Here is a 21,091-nt window from a genome sequence, read left to right on the forward strand (position 1 = left end):
GTGTGTGTGTGTGTGTGTGTGCACGTGCACGCACACACACGCTGCCCCTGGGTCCGCCTGGATCTGCATCAGCGTTCCTCAGCCTTGTTTTCGTTACACCCCACTAAGGAAAAATTGTAGACCTGGTTTTCCTAATCCCACTCCCACCAAGCAGATACACCATATGCATGTTTATGCACCGCGGCCCTTTCGAGACTTCACACTGCATGGGAACCTCTAAGACTTTTCTGGCCCACCCCCCAGGAACCAAGTTTTACCCCCCCCCCCCCCCCGTGAAAAACAGGTGGCCTACAAGCTTGTTTCACAAGTCGGCCCGGGTCCTGGGGCTGGGCCTCACCTGTGTCTATCTCCTGTGCCTTCCTGTCGCATGTGCAACGGTGGCATCAGCCACGTGGCCATCAGCGCGCGTCTGGGCGGGTCTGTCCTCAGCCACACCTCATCGTGTGCGCAGGTCTGTGGGTCTTTGTGAGCCTGGCCCGCAGGCGGGTCCACGCGCGTGCCTGAATGCCGTGCCCACGCCAAGCCCAGGTGGACACGTGCAGCGGACACGAGGCGGGGCAATGCAGCATGCTTCTGTGACTGTGTGTGTGCCGGCACGTTCTCCGGGCGCGGGGGTCTCGGTGCCTGTCTGCGGGTGCAGGGCCCTGACCGGGGTGCGCCCGAGTCCCCGCTGTGTGAGCCTGCTCCTTCTGGTCGGGTCTGGATCTGTCACTTTTCATACCGGCCTTTGCATGTGTCTGACTGTGCATGCGTCTGTGTCCGTGGGAAGAAGGGCGGCAGAGGCCAGGAAAGGCAGCCACTTGGAAACCTTGGCTTCGACCCTGAGGCAACCCACAGAGCCGCCGGGTGCCAGGGACTCACTGACTCCCAACCCCTGGTCCCGCCTGGTCCCGCTCAGAGCCCAGCCAGGAGTGCCGGACTCTTCTCCCATCCCACCTACCCGAGAAGCCCCCCGGGATGAGGCACCCTCACCCTGAGCGAACAGGGCTCTTTTGTAACCGGTCCTGGCCTCTGTTGAGGGTGGGGGACACCAGGGGCCGTCTGTGGGGTGGGAGAGGGCGGCAGGAATTCCCGCGGCATGCCGGGAATGCTGATGCCGTGAAACCCAGTCATTGATGGGCCAGGTCCCTGCCTGCCACCCCCAGGCCTCAGCCGTGGGACATCTGCTCCCTCACCCTACTCACCACCCTGCCTGCCTCCCCCCCCACCCCAATGCTCTGCCGCTCCCCCTTTCCTCCCCAGAGTTCTTTGCCATCACAGCTTGGGGTGGGCCGTGGCCACAGAGTAGCTGCCGGGCCGTGTGGGAGGGTCCCAAGCATCCACAGGCCGCAGAGCCCACATGGGCAGCCTTACGGCGGGTCGCCACTCAGAGCGGACCCTGAAAGAGGGCGGCAGGGGGACACTTGTCTGACTCTCGTTCCAGGTTGGCTGGCTGACCGCTTCAAGTGAGACCCGAAGACATTCCCAACTCAGGGAGACGGAGGTGAGGGGCAGGGTTCCAACTTCTCTTTCCCCCTGGCTTCCCCCGCTTCCCGCTGCTGGCCCAGCCCTGGCTCTGTCCTTACTTTCTCGAGGTGCCCACGGGCACGAGGACAAGGAGGCTAATTATCAGGGCGGTTCGGTGGTGAAGTCTGCAGACCCAGAGCTAGGCAGACAGGGCTTGAATCCTAACTCTGCCACTTGCGGGCTGTGTGGCCTTGGGCAGGTTACTTAACCTCTCTGGACCTCAGTATAAAGTGTGGGTTATAACTGCACCTACCTCAAAGAGATCACATGAATTAATACCATGGAGTAAAGCGCTGAAGCCTTGTACGCGGTCAATGCCATAGAAATGTTTGCAGCTACAGACCATAATAATACCAGCAGCAGCTAACATCTGAAGAGGCCCCCTTCCTGGAGCCTTAATAGAAGCAACCCTCACCACCACCTCCCCTTTCCAGCTGTTGCTCGCTTGCTGTACAAAATGATATTCCTCACGACACTGCCTCTGTTTTGGATTATGATTTCAGGTACGAGGTAGGGGTGCTGGGGGTCCTGGGGCCCTGAGCAGGCTGGGGTGGTCTCTGTGGGCCCCTGGAGCCCTCAGGGCGGTGGGAGGGCGGGGGCGGGGGGTCAGGGAGGACGTGTCCCTCCGCCTCAGTGGTCCCGCTTGCCTGCAGCCTCCCGAGGGGGTCACTGGGGTGCCTGGATGCCCTCGTCCATCTCTGCCTTCGAGGGCACGTGCGTCTCCATCCCCTGCCGCTTCGACTTCCCCGACGAGCTGCGGCCGGCGGTCGTGCATGGCGTCTGGTACTTCAACAGCCCCTACCCGAAAAACTACCCCCCCGTGGTCTTCAAGTCTCGAACCCAAGTCGTGCACGAGAGCTTCCAGGGCCGCAGCCGCCTCCTGGGGGACCTGGGCATGCGCAACTGCACCCTGCTGCTCAGCAGCCTCAGCCCGGAGCTGGGCGGCAAGTACTACTTCCGCGGGGACCTCGGAGGCTACAACCAGTACACCTTCTCTGAGCACAGTGTTCTGGACATCATCAGTGAGTCCCCAGAGGGTGCGCGGGTGCTGCGGGCTGGGGCGGTGCACAAAGTCTTCCCCGGGACCTCTCCAGGGAGGTCCGGGCTGGCAGGTCCAGGGACTTCTCGGTCTGGCTGGGGGGAGGGGTGCAAACCCCAACGCCCACACGGACCAGGCGGACGACAGCAGACTAAGGCCCCGGATAGTCTTATTGCCCTCAGAGGAATATGAGCACTCTTCCTCTTCTAGAAACAACTCGGAGAAAAGCAGCGGGGCCCAGGGGTTCGGGGTGAGGCCTCTGGATGGATCCCTGTGTCAGCTGGGTGACTGGGGGCAAATTACTTAACTTCTCTGGGCTGTGCTTTCCTCTTCTGTAAGGCGGGGATGGGAAGAGCACTTAGAGCTCAACGAGTGAAGAGTTACGAGTGCTCAGAGCAGCGCCTGGCACAGGGGACCCTGCTCTGGGTAGCTGGTGATCCGGGAGAATGCACAGATACCGCTCCCAGATGATCTGAATTTTTAAGAGAAACTAGAACTGTGTGTTTTTTCCGTGTAATCTCCCAATTCCTAAACATTGGCTGCTGATTCAGATTTTTTTTTTTTAATCCTAAATTTAGGCCAAATAAAATGCAGTTCTGGGCCAGATTTGGCAATCAGAGTAGGGCACGCTGCCTAATGTCTGAGAGGCCCTGTAGCATGGAGCCCTTAGATTCGGATTTCCCATCAGCACGGAGCTAAATGAGCCAGATCACAGCCGTGATGCAGAAAGAGACCCCACTGGCACAGCCAGACACGGACACACACACGGAAGATAAACCAAAGTAAACACGGGAAAGGAGAGAAGGGTTTTTTTTTTTTTTTATGTTTATTGTTTATTTTTGAGAGAGAGACAGAGTGTGAGTGGGAGAGGGTCAGAGAGAGGGAGACAGAATCCCAAGCAGGCTCCAGGCTCTGAGCTGTCAACACAGAGCCCGACGCAGGGCTGGAACCCACGAACTGTGAGATCATGACCTGAGCTGAAGTCAGATGCTTAACAGACTGAGCCACCCAGAGAGAAGTTTCTTAGGGGATATAATGTCATAACCAGAGCACAGATTATGAAGCCAGAGTGACAGGGTTTGCAGTTCAGTTTTACTCCACACTAGCTGTGGTCTCAGTAGAATTCCTCATCTCAAAAATGAGCAAACTAATATTACCCACTTAACTAGCATGGCTGGGAGGACTGGCAAGTCAAACTGGTGTCATGTACTCAGGGCATTATAGCATTATTTTCATTATTGCACACCTGTGGTTGATTGTGGAGGACCTCTGGGTGACAGGTAACCGGGAGGAGAGAGGGTCGCAGGGAATTCTGTCTCCAAGGATGGGGAGGCAACCAGGTACCGAGAATGAAGTAGGACAAGGTAGAGGTGGCCCGTGGCCCGATGCTGCTTCCTCAGCCCTCCCTCCTCCCCCGGCCCCCACCACCCCTGTCTCATCTAGACACCCCCAACATCGTGGTCCCCCCGGAGGTGGTGGCAGGCACGGAAGTCGAGGTCAGCTGCATGGTGCCTGACAACTGCCCAGAGCTGCGCCCGGAGCTGAGCTGGCTGGGCCACGAAGGGCTGGGGGAGCCCACCGTGCTGGGTCGGCTGCGCGAGGACGAGGGCACGTGGGTGCAGGTGTCGCTGCTACACTTCGTGCCCACTAGGGAGGCCAACGGCCACCGGCTGGGCTGCCAGGCCTCCTTCCCCAACACTACTCTGCAGTTCGAGGGCTACGCCAGCCTGGACGTCAAGTGTGAGCCTGGGGGCGGGGCTGGGGTGGGGGGAGTGGGGGGGTGGGGGGGCCGTGGTCAGGGCCGGGGGCGGGGCCTGCGGCCCCAGCCCCCTGACCCCACACTGTGTCCCCGGCCTCAGACCCCCCGGTGATCGTGGAGATGAATGCCTCGGTGGAGGCCATCGAGGGCTCGCATGTCAGCCTGCTCTGTGGGGCTGACAGCAACCCGCTGCCGCTGCTGACGTGGATGCGGGACGGCACGGTGCTCCGGGAGGCCGTGGCCGAGAGCCTGTTCCTGGATCTGGAAGAGGTGACCCCCGCGGAGGACGGCGTCTACGCCTGCCTGGCAGAGAACGCCTATGGCCAGGAGAACCGCACCGTGGGACTCAGCGTCATGTGTGAGTCTCCTGCACGCCCCAGCACCGGCCCCGGGGCAGAGAGGTTAGGGGAAACCGGCCTCACGCAGGGCTGCTGGAGTGGGCCCCGGCCCCCTCCAGGCCATAAACAAGGTGGAGGTGGAGATGGAGAGGAGGGCGTCAGGTGGAGGCGTTCCCGCCTGCTTCCCAAAGTATCTGGCGAACACCTACTGTGACCACTCTCATCCCTGGGGCAAGGTGGGGGACAGATGGAGCCCCGCCCCCCAGGGAAGCCTGTTAAACTCGGCTTCCGGCCCACAGCCTTGGCTGCTCTGGGAGTAGATCTTGGCCCTGGAAATCTGCATTTCGAGATGAGCCCCGTTGCAGTTCTAGTGGGAGGGATGAAGGGACCCCGGACCTCACCCAGCTCCTTGCCTACACCGTGTGTATTGTGGAGTCCATGGGGAGGGGCTGGTCAGATGAGGTTCTTTGTTAGGAACCAAGGAGAGGTCATTCATTCATTCACAAATATTTATTGAGGCAAAATGCCCAGGGCTGTGGATAATAATAATGACAGCTACAGCCAAGATTTACTCAGAGTGCTTTACACAAATACTCTGCCCCCAGGCATCCCCACGGCTGGCTCTGACCCACCTCTTCTAGACCCAGGGAGGCCCTCCCTCACCATCCCAGTTAAAACTGTAACTCCCTGATTTCCCATTACATTAATTTTTCTCCAAAGCAGTTATCCCCGTCTTGCCTCCTATATGTTTATTTACTTACATAGGGTCTACTCACGTGGTTGGAAATCTTCATTTTCCCTTGTTCAGGTTACAGGAGTGCCTGCCACTTAGGTTCCCAGTGGCTCCTGTGAGGTTGGGACTCTGATTAAGCTCCTTTTCCAGAGGCTTGGAGACGTTAGGAGATGGGTCCACTCACAGCTGGGAAGGGGCAGAGCTGAGGTTCAAACACAAGTACTCTGGCTGCAGAGCCCGTGTTGATGTAAACAGGATAAACCAGGACAGGGGTCACCCGAGCCACCCTGAGCTGGTGCGCTCAGGTCAGGGTGGATGGGGTCACGTTGGGGCTGGGAGTTGGCTGGCAGAAGAGGCACCCTTGGCTTCTGACCATCGGCCCCCTGTCCTGCCCCCCAGATGCACCCCGGAAGCCGATGGTGAACGGGACAATGGTGGCCGTGGAGGGGGAGACGGTCTCCATCTTGTGCTCCACACAGAGCAACCCGGATCCTATTCTCACCATCTTCAAGGAGAAGCAGATTCTGGCCACGGTCATCTACGAGAGCGAGCTGCAGCTGGAACTACCTGCCGTCACGCCTGAGGATGACGGAGAGTACTGGTGTGTGGCTGAGAACCAGTACGGCCAGAGGGCCACCACCTTCAACCTATCCGTGGAGTGTGAGTACCCGCCCCCCCCTTCCCCTGCTGACTTGATCTTGACTTCCGGCTGGACTTGACCTCCTTCACCTTCCCTGCCTTGGTGGATGGTTCGGTGGGGGTACCTGGATTACTGGAAAGCATCCGTGCCTCCCAACCCGGGGTCAGCTTTGCACCAGCAGGTGAGAATGGGGAAGGTAGGGAAGCCGAATCCACAGCAAGAAATTAAAAGTCCCCCCTGAGAGTACTGTGTTCTCACATCCTGGGGCGTGCTGGTCACCAAAGAGATTTCTGGATCGTGTGGCCTTTTGCGTTCAACAGTAATCACGACCTCTGACCCCTGTGTTGCATTGCTGGGTACCAGGCGTTGCTGGAAGCTCTGTACAGGGATCCGCTCGTTTCGTCCACCTGACATTCCCATGAGGGAGGTTCTAGTCCTGTCTCCAGTTTCCGGAGAAGCAAACTGAAGCCCAGAGAGGTTATGCCACTTCCCCAAAGTCACACAGCCAGAAAACGGTTCAGATCCAGGCAGACTGGCTCCACTTTTCCGTACTGCCACAGTTGACTTCATCCTCTGTTATTACATCAGAATACATTGATCAGACACTTGTGTTGTGCAAAGGGCAGTGTGGCTCTGTGGGATGTGGGGGAGGGGACCAAGAGGGCACCAAGCTTTATTATCAGATACAGTGTAGCCAGAGAGGTGGGGTGGATGCACATAGAAAGCTAACTGTCTTCGAAATGGAGCTCCTCATTCCACTGGCAAGCAGCACCTCTCCCGACATCACCACCAACAGCCCCACCCCCACCCTGGCTCGGGGCCGCCGTTCAGGGCCGCGGCTCCCAAGTCAACGTTTCCGCTCCCTCTCCTGCCGCGACTACCTCTGGAGTGTCCTCTCCATATTTCCATCTGCTTCGTTTTTAGCTCCGGCCTGGCCCTCCGACACTAGTCTCCAGACTTTTCCGCTCCTGGCCTCCGTGACTCCCCCTACCGTGGTCCCCGCCCCACCGGTTTGCCGGAAGGCACTGAGCACAATCCATACTCAATACCGTGTATGTGGCGATAATCAGTACGTGGTAGATACAGATTATTTCTGGAGGGCCACCTTCTGTGGCAGAGGGGTGGCCACACAGGCTCGGCTGGCCTTTCACCTCTGCGCACGTTCTCTGCCCGCAGCGTCCGAGGTGGTCGCGCGTTGTGGGGTCCTCTGCTTTCTCCATGCTTGCCCTCCTGGGCCCAGCTTCCTCCTGCTGCTACGCCCCCTTTCCCTGTCAGACCCCAAGCCAGCGGATCTTGGGTTTTAGAGGCGGAGAGCCCCCTGAGAATCTGATGGAAGCCGCGGAACGTGCACACCACCCCATCTCACATACGTTTGTAGTCACAGACCCCTGTGCAGTAAGAGTGGCCAGCGGTCATGAGCGGTCTGCTCTGGGCAGGATTCTAACTTCTGCAGTGTTACTTTGCTGAGCCTTTGTGGCCACCCTGTGGAGCACGTATGTGCTATCATCATCTCTTTGAGCGAGGAGAAAACCAAGGTCAGAATCCCCCAAGACCATGCAGCTGGGAAGGTTGCGTAGAGCCAGGATCCTTCTGGACTCTCGTCTGCCTCTGCTCTCAAACCCGTGGTGGCTTCGCGTCCCCACAGCCCTGGGGACCCAAGGACTTGCTTAATCTGGCTCGTTCTGATAACAAACACATGGGGAGTGGAAGGCCTTCAATCTGCTGGAGTTGAGAAGCAGCTGTGCCCCTCCCCCACCCGCCCCCACCACACCTGCTGAGCCCTGTAGGCTTCCCCGAGGCCCCTTTCTGTTCCCGAAGGCTTTGTCCTGTAGCACCAGGGGTTTCGTGCTCACTGACAACGGCGGGTGCTCCTAGTGCGGGGTTTCCTGGGGTTTCCCGCTGGCCTGCTGATCCCAGGGCCAGCTCGGCGTGGGACACGCAGGCGGTGCTCGCCTCCCCTGAGTGTTTGTGGGCGGGGACCAGTCTGAGCCGGTCGGCACACATTGACCTATTTTGGTGTCACAACAACACGTGATGGTGAGGGACTGTTCCTCACCCCGGTTTAACAGAAGGAGACTGAAGTGTGAGCTGGTCGGCATCCCAGCTCTGTCCCCACCTTGCTGCATGGTCCCGGCCAAGGGACTCCACCTTTGCTGCGCCCCTCCGCTGAAAACTGGGTATGAGGGCAGTAGCTGAGCCCAGAGAAGGTTGTGAAGACTGTGGAGGTTAGTGAGCCCCCCACAGTGCCTCGCCTGACATGTCCTATGTGCTCCGGAAGGCCGAGGCATCGCTCCCGGCTAATCTCTCCCTCGGACTCCAGGCTGGATGCCCGCCTGGCCTTTCCTGCCGCCGAGGCTTTGCTCATACGCTCCCTCTGCCGGGATGGTTCTGTTGATCTCCTCCTAAATCCTCGGGAGCATCGCGCTTGTGAGCCCGCCTTCAGAGTTCACGTAGCTCCTTTCGAGGAAGGACCAATACTCTGTTTGCACAGATGAAAACTCCATCCTGGAGACCCAGGGAGGCTGAATGGCCTGATCGGGGCAGAGCTGGGCTTCCGGCTGGGCTTCCAGAACTACTCCCCGCTCTTTGTGGAACTTGGGGTCTGCGTAAGGTCAGTCAGGGTTTCCTAAGCGTCCCGGGCTGCCCGCAAAGCTGCGGAGACGCTGAGCACGTACGGGCAGAGTGGCGGGAGGCTGGCGTCGAGCACAGCGGCGCGGTCGTGCATGAAAAGTTTTTTTAAAAGATGTGATAGTTCAGGTTTGTCATTGTTAATGTACCCTGTGGTGTATTAACTCGTTACCACTACGGCAAGCACAGTGCCTGTCTGCCTGGGCAAAATTTGGGCCATACGTGTTTAATTTACTAGATTTAGATGCATGAACGCATTGAGGTTCCAGCTGGAATCATCTCTAGTTTGAATCCGGTCACGTGACACCTGGTCCATCACTGTGACTTGCTTTTTTTTTTTTTTTTTTCTGGAAATTGAAAATAAGTGGGGGAATTGATGGCCTGAGAGTCTTTTGCCCACGTGTAAGTGGGTTTTGGTCAGGACTGAGACCCAGAGCTCAGTCTAGAGTGAGCGGACTCTAGTGCTGGATTCTTCAGGAGGGAAAAAGAACTTGGCAACATGCAGGGGCGCCTGGGTGGCTCAGTCAGTTAAGCATCCGACTTCGGCTCCGGTCATGGTCTCACGGTTTGTGAGTTCAAGCCCCGTGTCGGGCTCTGGGCTGTCAATGCAGAGCCTGCCTCAGATCCTCTGTCTCCCTCTCTCTACTCCTCCTGCAGCCTCTCTCTCCCTCTCTCCCTCTGTCTCTCAAAAATAAATAAACATAAAAAAATAAAATAAAAAGCAACATTCAAGTTAACTAACTTGGATTTAAATTTTAAAAAAGCAACATTTGAGATCCTATTATAAGATCATATTTTGGAAAAATGTAAGAAACAACAACAAAAAAACCGGACCAGTCCCATTTTTGTAATACAAATGGCAGCAGAGGGAGGCTCAACACAATGATCTTGGGGGGAGGGTGGGGGCCGGTGCCAGTGGCAGGGGGGGGGCCCCAAGGGAGGGACGGTCAGGATGCAAGGGGGTTCTAGCGATCAGCAGGGGCATCTATAGTTCCTGCCAGTGTTCACAGAGCTCTACTGCGTGAAAGGCGCGGTCTAAGTGTGGGGACAGAGTGGAGGCCGAGCGAGAGCCTGTCCTGATGGAAGTAAGAGACCAGCCAAATCGATCGTCTAACATGGGTAGGGGTAAGTGCCGGGGAGCAGACCCAAACTTGCCGGCAATGCATAGTCAGGGAAGCGAGGTGCGGTTTCCGTGAGTGGTAGGAGAGAGAGGCGTCATCTGAGCAGAGCAGGGGACTGAGTTCAGCCGATGTCAGGGAAGTGTTCCAGGGTGAGGGGGAAACGCAAAGACCCTGAGGTGGGAAAAAGCTCCATGAACTTTAAAAAACAGCGAGGAGGCCGGTGCGACTGGGAAGGAGCCATGGTGAGAGAAGATTAGTGCGGCTGGGTCCTGCGGGGGCCTTGCAAGACCCGGAAATGAATTTGGATGTCACTGTAAGTGACATGGGGGAGGGGGGTTCATCACGATCTCATTTGTGTTTTGCAAGGTGAACGAAGAGAGGGTGCAAGAGGTTCTGCAAAAGGGGGAAATACAGCTCATCTCTGACGCGGCCGCCGCTATCCTTGGCCCTCAGCCTCTGGGGGGCCTCTGGTCCCCTGAGTCCTGGTCTTTCTTGCCCCCGCAGTCGCCCCTGTGATCCTGCTGGAGTCCCACTGTGCAGCGGCCCGGGACACAGTGCAGTGCCTGTGCGTGGTGAAATCCAACCCCGAGCCGTCCGTGGCCTTCGAGCTGCCCTCACGCAACGTGACCGTGAACGAGACCGAGCGAGAGTTCGTGTACTCGGAGCGCAGCGGCCTCCTGCTCACCAGCATCCTCACGCTTCGGGGACAGGCCCAGGCCCCGCCCCGGGTCATCTGCACCTCCCGCAACCTCTACGGCACCAAGAGCCTGGAGCTGCCCTTCCAGGGAGCCCGTGAGTGGTGCGGGCCGGGGCCGGGAGCCACGGGGGTGGAGGGGGCTCCTCTTGGATCCACACTGCCCTCCCCAAGGCCGGCCGAGCACGCGGCTTGATCAGGTGGTAAGGGTGCCCTTCCCGCGTGATACAGAGGGGCTGTCCTGAGTCTGCCTGTGCTCTCCCGGGTCCGCTCCTGGGCCCTCCGGCAGCTAAGCCCTCCAGGCCAGTCAGGGCGAGGACACCCCAGCTGTGTAAATGTTTTCACTGTCACCTCTGCCCCAGCCTGGCTCCTAAGAACCCGGGTGTCCTCACTACCACCAGCAACACTGAGGGGGCCTGGGTCTTCTGTCCTCAGACCGCCTGATGTGGGCCAAGATCGGCCCCGTGGGAGCCGTGGTCGCCTTTGCCATCCTAATTGCCATCGTCTGCTACATCACCCAGACGCGGAGAAAGTGAGTGGCCTGCCGGGGCTCATCTGGGCGTGGGGAGTCTTCCCGGGCTAGGGAGGCGGGGAGGTCAGTTAGAGGCTGCGGCCGGTGGGGGGAGGCGAGGGAGGCCTCCCTGTCTGTGTGTGGGAGGGCAGTTCTGCTCTGAGAATGTTCCGAAGGATGGAGGAGAGAGACTCCCACCAACACGAGCCACCACCATTCAGGGCGCGCCGGTGCCTGGGAGGGCACTTTCCCCTGATGCGTCCCTGTCCCCTGCGTTCTCTGCTATGGCCTCCTGCCCTCTAGGAGCCCTCCTCCTGAGCAGGCCGCAGCGTGATGGGGGAATGCCAGCTACCCCTGGCTCACAACCATGGGGTCAGCCCCAGGTGGTTCCAGGGCCCTGGTGATCCCACACCTCATTTCTGCCAACAGAAACACTCCCGGCCCCAAACCACGCCCCCCTGCCACAACGGTGCTGTTTCTCTGCCTTGTGGCACACGCACGTCAGCTCCCCCGAGAGCGGACTAATCTTTCTGCACCACATCCTGGCAGCAAGAGGGTGTGACGGGGCCAGGGAAGAACCCCTAGAGGCCAGACCGGGGTCCTGAAAAATGGCAGGGACCAGGTGGAGGGATGGGCAGTGGGGGACAGGAAGAGGCTGGTCATTCTGAAGAGGCCGTCTGCCCCATCTTAGAGAGAAGGCTGGAAACCACTCTGGGGTCCCCTGAGTGAAACTCCTAAGGTGGATGGGGTGCAGAAATGGAAGGGAGAGGGAGGCCTGGGACTCCCCCTGGGGCTGACATGTCCTGCCCTGCAGAAAGAACGTGACAGAGAGCCCCAGCTTCTCGGCGGGGGACAACCCCCCGGTCCTGTTCAGCAGCGACTTCCGCATCTCTGGGGCGCCAGAGAAGTATGAGGTGAGGGCCTGTGGCTCCAGCTTAGCTGGAGTACCTGGGTGCCAGGGACACAGAGGGTCTGGGAGAGCCTGGGGGGCCAAGGGGCAGCAGGGAGGCTGGCCCCTCAGAAGGGGCAGGGAGGAAGTGCGGAGGGCTGGCTGCACCTGGGCTGGGCAGGGCGCTCGGGCTGAGGCCGTGAAGGGGGCCGAGGGGCTCCGCTGAGGGCAGCCCCCATCCTCCCCACCCGGGTCTGTGACTGCATTTCCTTCTCCAATAGTCCAGAGAGGTCTCTACCCTGGAATGAGCGCCCCAGGAGGTAGGTTCCGGGGGCCTCAGTGTGCCCGCCTCTGGGCCCTTGTCGGGCCGTGGGGTTGGCGTGCATGTGTGTGCGTTCTCGTCAGGCATCCAGGACGGCTCCTGGTCAAGTCCGGCCCTGCCCGGCACTCCTGGCCTTGTCTATTCTGTCCTGTTGCTGCTCCCTTCTGTCTGTGGCCGCTGCCCCGTGTCTGTGTCCAACGGGTGGGGGCGGGGATGGGGCACATGACAGGGAAGCCGAAGTCACACCTGCAGGATCTCGCAGACTGCGGAGGGGAGCCTCACCAGACCCAAACATAGGGAAGGACGCACTGAGCCAGGCATTTGCAAATATTTGGAAAGGTGGGATCCCGACCAGGTGGCTTTAATCTGGGAAGATGCTATGGGTTGACTTGCATGCCCCTCAAATCCCTACGTTGAAGAGGGCTTCCCGGAGACATTGAATTTGTAGGTGACTTTCGGGCTCAGCAAGGAGGAGGTGGTTGCGCGTCGGGGCACCCGTGGGGGCAGAGGCCCCAGGGTGGGACCTGGGGACTGAGAAAGGAGGTTCACGTGGGGCTTTGGGACTCAACTCTGGGGCCGTGCAGGCGCAAGTAACCACAGCCTCTGGAAAAGGTGGAAGGAACGAGGGCCTCCTAACGGGCTGGTTCTGTTCCTAGAGCGAGAGGCGACTGGGATCTGAGAGGAGGCTGCTGGGCCTTCGGGGGGAACCCCCAGAGCTGGACCTGAGCTATTCTCACTCGGACCTGGGAAAACGGCCCACCAAGGACAGCTACACCCTGACGGAGGAGCTGGCCGAGTATGCTGAAATCCGTGTCAAGTGAGGGGGTGGGGGCAGCCCGTGTGGCCACCCCTCCCTCGGGACCCTCACCGGCCCCTACTGGCTATGGGCTCCCTTGCTCCCCGGAGCGGTGAGGGCTGGGGCAGGAAAGGGATGGGGCAGGTGACGGTGAGGTCCTGGGGGCCCGGCCTCCCCTCCTTCCCAGCTGCCCCCACCCTGCCAGCACCCACCCCGCACTGTGGCTCCTCTCTAACCTCCTTTAACCTCATCTGTCCAGAGGGGAGCTCCGTCTGTCTGTCCGTGTTATTTATTGCTGCCCCCTGCCTGGTCTCCTGCCCCCACACCCGGCCCCAGGGCCTGTACAGAGGGACATGAAATAAATGCCCTGAAGCCAAATACCTATCTAGATACTGATGACTCTTTTTAAAATTTCTTTTTAAAGTTTATTTATTTATTTTGAGAGAGAGAGAGACATTGTGAGTGGGGGAGGGGTAGAGGGGGGGGGAGAGAGAGAGAATCCCAAGCAGGCACTGCACTGTCAGCACAGAGCCCCACACGGGGCTCGAACTCACAGAACTGCGATATGGTGCCCTGAACAGAAACCGAGGTTTGGACACTTAACCGACTGAGCCACCCGGGCGCCCGATCCTGATGATTTCTGATCCATCCTAGGCGAACCTACCATCGCCCTCCTTGCCCTCTGCAAGGCCCCGTGTGGTGACGTGGGCCCAGGAATTCTAGCCCTGAGCCCAGGCCAACTGCCCTGAAGCCGCTCCCACTCGGGGCTGGCAGCTGTGAGCTGAGTCTGGCCCCTTCACTCACTCCCATTCCCTCCTGCGCTCTGCTGGGCGGGGTGACTGCAGGTCGGGGTGACCACAGATCTTACCGTCTCATAAGCCTGTGTTGGTTTGACTGCCTTCCCCCCACGTTCGTGCCACAGTCTGTAGCTTCAGCCTCTCCCACCTCACTCATTTGGTTCAAGAAACATTAATCAGGCACCAGCTGTGTACCAAGCCCTGTCAAGAAGCTCAGGCTATCGTGGGAAGGGATAGGACAACCCTGTGAAGGTAAGAACGCTGCGGCTCCGAGAAGCCAGGTGATTTCCCCAGGGCCCCAGGGCTAGGAAATGGAGTGGCCAGACCCTGGACTCAGTTCTTCGTTTTCCATAACCCCTGTTGGGAACGTGAAGAGGTTAATCAATCTGCAGTTACCCTCCCTAACAAGTAGGACAGTGGCTCTCACAATGGTCCCTGTACCAGCGGCATAAGCGTCCCCTGGGAACCTGTCAGAAAGGCACATTCTCAAGGCCCCTTGTCAGTCTGCAGGAACTAAAAGCTCGGGGGTGGGGGGGCGGCAGTCTGTGTTTTGACGAGTCCTCCGGGTGATTCTGAGGCATCGATGTTTGGGAACCTAGGGGAGCCGAGGCACAAAGGTTAAATCACGTCCTTGAGGTCCCCCAGCTGGTGACTGCACAGCCCCAACCTGAGCCCAGAGCCGGGCTCCCGCCACTGTGCGCTCCGCCATCTTGAAGCAACGGGGGCTCACGGGACGGAAGGTGCTGACGGAGCGGGGAGGACAGGGCCGCAATTGGGCCGCGGGCCCTGGGCCGGGCTGTTCTCCCTGCTCTTTGAAGAAGGCAGAGGATACCACAGAGGCCAAAGTCAAGGCTGAGAGGCGGGACTAACCAAACCGTGTCGGGAGGGAAAGTGATGAGGCCGCCTCCGGCTAGGATGGCGAGTCCACTTGCGGGAGCAAGAAGGGGCTGTGGGTGGTCGCGGGGCTGTGAGCAGTGGGGAGGGGACCGACCCCAGGCCTAGCCCGAGCCCCTTCCTCCCGGAGCCCTCTTGGTCCGGTAGAGAGAAGGACGTTGAACAAAGGACCTCACACGTGATGCCCGACTGCCACCGATGACGCCTGCTCCCAAGGGAAGTGCAAGGGGGGCTTTTAGAGCCCGGGACGGAAGTGTGCCTCGGGGTCTCAGGGGTCGGGGGAAGCGTCCCGATGACAGGAGGCACATATTTGGCAAGATCCCGGGAGCCGAGAGGAAGGACGGAGAGTGGCGGAGGATGAGGCAGAGAATCGTGGGGACTTCACAGGAGCCACGGGGGAAGTTCCGAGCTGATCTCCTGCGCAACGCAGGGACCCCACCCTGACGCACCTGTCCTCTGACGACAGACTCTGGCTCCGGCAGGTCTGGGCTGATAGGAAGGCCCCTAAGGACTTCGGCCCGAGGAGCAGAGCAGTGTCAATAATGAGGGACTCCGGTAACCCTGTGCTGCCCAAAGGGCTGCCCGAGTGCCATGCTGGAGAGCACCTTCTACATTAATACTGATGTTTCATTCGGCATGGATCGGAACAAAAGGAAAGCGACATGCCAAACTGGTGATTGGGTTGTTTTTTTGTTTTTTGTTTTTTAACAAAAGCTTAGGATGAGGCTGTTTAAAAAATAATCAGTCAAGTGGGGGTGCCCGGGTCAATTTAAGCATCCAACTCTTTCTTGATTTTGGTTCAGGTCATGATCTCACAGTTTCGTGAGATCAAGTCCCGCATCAGGCTCTGTGCTGAGGGTGGAGCCTGCTTAAGATTCTCTCTCTCTCTCTCTCTCTCTCTCTCTCTCTCCCCCTCTTCTTCTCTCCCCCACTCATGCTGCTCCTTCTCTCTCTCTCTAAAATAACTTAAAACAGTCAAGCGAATTGATTTAAAGAGATGTATGAAATAAAGGACAGACAGAACAAAAGTCCTGAAGGTCATAGGCAGACCTCTAAAGTTTACGGAAAACAAAGTGATCTGATACAAAGACCGTCTCTTAGGAGGGACTTACATTCAGTGATGACACACAAGGAGGATCGGAATTCGGGATATCACACTCCACCCCTCTCCTAGACTCCCTCCAGAATTCATCTCTTCCATTGACACGTGGTTCCTGAGCACCTATTATGTGCCTACTAAGCATCTACTGAGCACCTATGCTGGGCTCCAGGGATATCACAGTGACCAAGAAGAAACTCTCTCCGACCTCATGAGGCTGACACTCTGTGGAAGAGACAGATGACAATCAGTCAAACAAACCAGTGCTGGTTGGGGAGTGGGTGTGCTAAGAAGGAAAGTGAGCACGATTGGACAGAATGTGCTGTGTAGGGCTGCCATCTTGGAAAGAGGCCATTTGAGTAGAGAGAAGGAAGTGAGGGAGGGGATTCTGGTCATTTGTGGAGGATGTGGATCCAGGGAAAAGCCAAGATCGGGTGCAAAGGCTCAGGGTGGGAATGTACGTGTTATGTTTAGGAACCAGAAGGAAACCAGCATGCCTGGGGCGGGGGGTGGGGGTGGGGTGGTGGTGAGCCGGAACAGTTCCCCAAGGAAGCCTGATCACAAGCCTTATAGGATGGTTAGGACTTGGTCTTTTACTCAGAGTGATCTGGGTTGTCACTGGAGGATTATACACAGAAGCATATTAAGGAGGGGCTGAGGTTTCTAAGACCCCACTGTGGGAACAATGAACCCAGCTGATGGGCAGCTGTGGGCAGAGGGCTCAGGAGGCCAAGAGAGAGGAAGTGGAGACAGTGAGAGGGGACAGGTCAGGACCTCTGTTGTAAAAGGAAATGATGGAGCTTGCTAGTGCTGGAGGAGAGGGAGAGAGAGGGGTTCCAGACAGCCTCTTCCTCAGCCGCTGAAGACGGTGGAAGGAACAAGCTTGTGGAGAACACAAGTGTGCCTTACTCCAGCCGCATCAATAGGAAAGGCTGACGGCAGCCCTCCCTTGGGAAATTACAAGCTGAGGAAGAGTCAGAACCTATGACATGGTGACTTAGAGACATGGGGACAGAGGCACAGGATGACGTCTGGCTAGGCCAGTGTAGAGGTGAGCAGGTCTCATGTTGGCAGGGACAGCCACCGCGTGTAGGAAGGAAGACGCCCAGGCACCAGGCCAGGGTCATGACAACAGGCATCTCCTTTTCCTCTTCTCCTGCCAACTCCCAGGTTCCTCCTGGCTGAGAACAACCCATCCCTGGCAGCCCCCAGTCCTATCCTGAGGACAGTGCCTGTGGCAGGCAGCTTGTCATCCTCATCAGTGAAAGGGCTCCAGGCCAGAGCCTCCTTCCCTGGGTTTTCTTCCCCACCCTCCTCGCTGTCAACTCCAGCCTGTTCCCCGGACAGAAGGAGACAACCTCGGTCTCACAGGCCTCCCGGGCAGGGCAGCAGAAGACCCACCCCCAGAGTTTGGTCTGCCTGGAGTAGCTCCCCTGGGGAATGGGAGGAAAAAAATAGTTTGGTCTCAAAGTGTCTCTCTGTCAAGCCCCAACTCCAGGTCACCCATGGAATGTTGGTCAAGCAGAGCGAGTGACAATATCCATAATAATAACAGCTCACTTTTACAGCACATTCATTTCGTGACAGCCACTGTGTGAAGCACTATATGTGCCTGTGATTTCTCACAGAACATCCATGAGGTCAGTTCTGCCAATATCATCGTCTCCTTTAGAAGGGAAAGTGAGGGATGTCACAACTGATAATTGACAGCACTTGGATTTGAAACCAGGTCTGTTTACCACATGCTTGTCATAAGGCGCTCACACAGCTGAGTCCATCACATGGGTGACCTCACTAAACCTGTGAGGAAGGCGCGATCACTATCCTCATCTTATGGTCCTGGGGAGGGGGCTCCGAGGGGGCACATGGCCAGGTGGGGAGTGGTAGCCCAGGGCTCACGGTAGCACCTAGTTGCCTGGCTCCACTGCTTTCCCAGAGGGGATGTGACCCAAAGTGCTGGCCATCCACCATAAAAGGAGAGGCACATCACCCAATGTCAATTACAGGAAGAATTGTCAATTACAAGCCCCATTGGAAGAATCATCAACAGGAAGGAATCACTGATAAATACAGAAAGTATTTAGAACACTTGGCCACCCAAAATGGAGACTACCTCTTTGGAAGGAAAGTTGGAAAGAAGAGTAAAGGCACCAAAGTCATAGAGTTCTGCTTCCACCCTGGCCTTCTCCATAAGCCTTTGGTCTCCAGAAACCGAGGCACATCTGTGAGTCTACTGCCCAGTTTCTTCCTGTTACAAGACTGTGAGCGATGCCTGGAGTTAGGCCTGCAGAGGTCTCAGGCACTCCTTCTTTCTAGGTGATGATTAGGGATTTAAGTCCCCAGTGGGTCCCCTGCCAGAGACCTTTGGGACCCTGTTCCCCAGCTGGAGCCCCCATTAAGATTGCTGGGGACTTTAATTTTTATTCTGAAATAATTATAGAATCACAGGAAGTTGCAAAAATAGAACTTTTTATTTTGAAATAATTATAGATTCACAGGAAGTTGCACAGATAAAACAGAGGTCTTGTGTGCCCATATTTTACACAATTATTGTACAGTATCAAAACCAAGAGTGTGACAGTAGAGTGTGTGTATACAGTTCTGAGTCCTTTTATCACATGTCTAGATGTATGTGGCTATCGCTGCAATCAAGATCCAGAATTACTCCCTTACCACAAGGCTTTCCCTTGTAGTCATGCCCGCTCCCCTTTGGCCCTGGCAACCAGTAATCTGTTTTCCATCTCTATCATTTTGTCATTTTATTTGGTCTGTTACATAAAAGGAATCATATGGTACATGACCTGTTGAGGTTGATGTTTCCTTTTCTTCTTAGTACGATGTCCTTCAGAATCATCCAAGCTGTGTGTGTCAATACCTTGTTCTCTGCTATTACTACTCCATGGTATGGATGGATCACAATTTAAGCATTCACCTACATGACATGCTGGTTCTTGCCAGTTTTTGGCTATTACAAATAAAGCTGCCATGAACAACTGTGTTAAGGTTTTTGTGTGGACGTAAGTTTTCATTTCTTGGGGATAAACACCTAGGAATGCAATTGCTAAGTCATATGGTGGTGCGTTTTGTTCATTTTTCCAAGAAACTCACCATCTATTTCCCAGAGTGGCTTCACCATTTTACATTCCCACCAGCAATGTCCAGTTTCACTGTATCATCACCTGCACATGGTATTGTTATTATTTTTTATTTTGGATGTTCTAATAGGTATGTAGTGATATCTTACCAGGGTCTTGATTTACATTTCACTGATGGCCAGTGATGTTGAACATCTTTTTATGCGCTTATTTGCCATCTGTGAAACGTTTCCCTTCGGTGAAACATCTCTTCATGACTTTTGCCCGTTTTCTAGTTGCCTGTTGAATCCACTTACTTAAAGTGTATACTTCAGTGGTTTCATGCATATTCACAGAAGTGTGCAACCTTCACCACAATCAATTTTAAAATGTTTTATTTTAAGTAAACTCCACACCACATGTGGGGCTCAAACTCATGACCCAGATATCAAGAGTTGTATGCTCTACCGACTGAGCCAACCAGGCACCCCCAACCACAATCAATATTAGAACATTTCATCAACCCCCAAATAAACCCATGTCTATTAGCTGTCACCCCCCATTTCCTCTCAGCCCTAGGCAATCATTAAATACTTTACGTCTCTATAGATTTTCCTTTTCTAGACACTCCATATAAATGGAATCATACAACATGTGGTCTTTTGTGATCAGCTTTTTTCACTTAATGTTTCCATCTTCACCCATGTGGTAGCATCTATCAGTACTTTATTTCTTTTTATTGCCAAATATTTCATTGTATGGATATACCATATTTTCTTTATCCATTCATCACTTGATGGACACCTGGGTTGTTCCTACTTTTTGGCTCTGATGAATAATGTCACTACAAATATCTGTGTTCAAATTTCTGGACGGATATGTTTTACTCTTGGGTATACACCAAGGAGTAGAAGTGCAGAGAGCTATAGTAATTCTATGTTTAACCTGAGGAACTGTTTTGAGATTGTTTTCCAAAGTGGCTGGACAATTTTATACTCCTACTAGAAATATATAAAAGATTCAGTTACTGCACATACTTTCTAGCATTTGATATTGCCACTATGTTTAATTTCAGCTAAGAGACATCTGGTAGTATTACCTCATTGTGATCTTAATTTGCATTTCTCTAAAGGTCAGTGATTGCTGACCATTTTTTATATGATTGTCTTTGGTGAAATGTCTCCTCATGTCTTTTGCCTGTTGTGAAAATTAATAGAAGGAAGCCTCACTAAAATGGAGCAGGCTAGAAAGGGGAGCCATACCACTCAATGCCAATTACAGGAAGAACTGTCAATTACAGACCCCAAAAGAAGAATCATCCACAGGAAAGAATCCTCAATTACAGGGCCCAACAGGGGAAAGAAGCACATTGCATCTCCTACAAGAAATCAATCACCCCTGCAACTCAGCCAGTGAGAAACTGTCATCACCCTGGACTTGGGCTTTTCTCCAATGGACTTTCATTCCAAACAACACCTTTTAACTTACTCCTTGTCCATAAAATAATGTTCCTTTCCTTTGTTGGACTTGCCTATACAATTGCATGTCCCAAATTGCAATTTTCTGTTATTCCTGAATAAACTAATATTTGCTGGTAAAATAACTTCCTGGTTTATTTTTAGGATTAACACCATCTTCTAATTTGATTTTTTTTTATTGAGTTTTTTAATGTTGAGCTTTTATATATGTGTGTGTGTGTATGTATGTATGTATGTGTGTATGTGTGTAATTATATACATACATATATATATTCTAGATATGCAAATATTTTCTTCTAGTCTGTGGTTGGTCTTTTCCTTGTCTTAACAAGGTCTTTCACAGAGCAAAACAAAAGCAAAAACAAACACAAATTTTTTAATTTTGATGAAATCCAATTTATAGATCATGACCTGAGCTGAAATCGAGAGTCAGATACCTGGGCGGTTCAGTTGGTTAAGCGTTCAACTTTGGCACAGGTCATGATGTCATGGCTCATGTGTTTGAGCCCCGGGTTGGGCTCTGTGATCACAGCTCAGAGCCTGGAGCCTGCTTTGGATTCTGTGTCTCCCTCTATCAGCCCCTCCCCTGCATGCTTGCTCTCTCTCTCTCTCTCTCACTCAAAAATAAACATTAAAAAAAAAAAAAGTCAGACGCTTAACCAAATGAGCCACTCAGGTGCCCCTCCATGTTACCTGCTAAAAGTGTTTTAGTTTTATGTTTCACATACAAATCTATAATCCACTGTAATTTTTGTACAAAGTGTGAAGTTTGG

The 21,091-nt window shown here is 55.1% G+C and overlaps 1 protein-coding gene across 2 annotated transcripts; it reads left to right on the top strand.

Annotated features, from left to right (window-relative positions):
* Positions 1-1,960: 1,960 nt before the first annotated feature.
* On the top strand, positions 1,961-13,334 carry MAG (myelin associated glycoprotein). Of its 2 annotated transcripts, XM_047836820.1 has the most exons (10): positions 1,964-2,009; positions 2,160-2,528; positions 3,989-4,285; positions 4,405-4,662; positions 5,775-6,035; positions 10,269-10,556; positions 10,894-10,990; positions 11,784-11,883; positions 12,140-12,178; positions 12,837-12,972. In XM_047836820.1, exons 1-9 carry the CDS (start codon positions 1,964-1,966, stop codon positions 12,164-12,166), a joined length of 1,743 nt encoding a protein of 580 aa, XP_047692776.1. In that variant the 3' UTR covers positions 12,167-12,178; positions 12,837-12,972. The 2 variants fall into 2 exon arrangements, with proteins under 2 accessions (XP_047692777.1, XP_047692776.1); XM_047836821.1 differs by lacking the exon at positions 12,140-12,178 and having other exon boundaries at positions 1,961-2,009; positions 12,837-13,334.
* Positions 13,335-21,091: the final 7,757 nt, after the last annotated feature.

Source organism: Prionailurus viverrinus, chromosome E2 (assembly GCF_022837055.1).
Source record: "Prionailurus viverrinus isolate Anna chromosome E2, UM_Priviv_1.0, whole genome shotgun sequence".
NCBI classification, from domain to species: Eukaryota; Metazoa; Chordata; class Mammalia; order Carnivora; family Felidae; genus Prionailurus; species Prionailurus viverrinus.

What these genes read in the sequence shown, in the direction of transcription:
- MAG (XM_047836821.1), top strand. Translation starts at nt 1,964, where the DNA reads ATGATATTCCTCACGACACTGCCTCTGTTTTGGATTATGATTTCAG. An exon ending in CTTCAACCTATCCGTGGAGT is followed by an intron (nt 6,036 to 10,268) that starts GTGAGTACCCGC and finishes TTGCCCCCGCAG; the next exon opens with TCGCCCCTGTGATCCTGCTG. An exon ending in ATCACCCAGACGCGGAGAAA is followed by an intron (nt 10,991 to 11,783) that starts GTGAGTGGCCTG and finishes CCTGCCCTGCAG; the next exon opens with AAAGAACGTGACAGAGAGCC.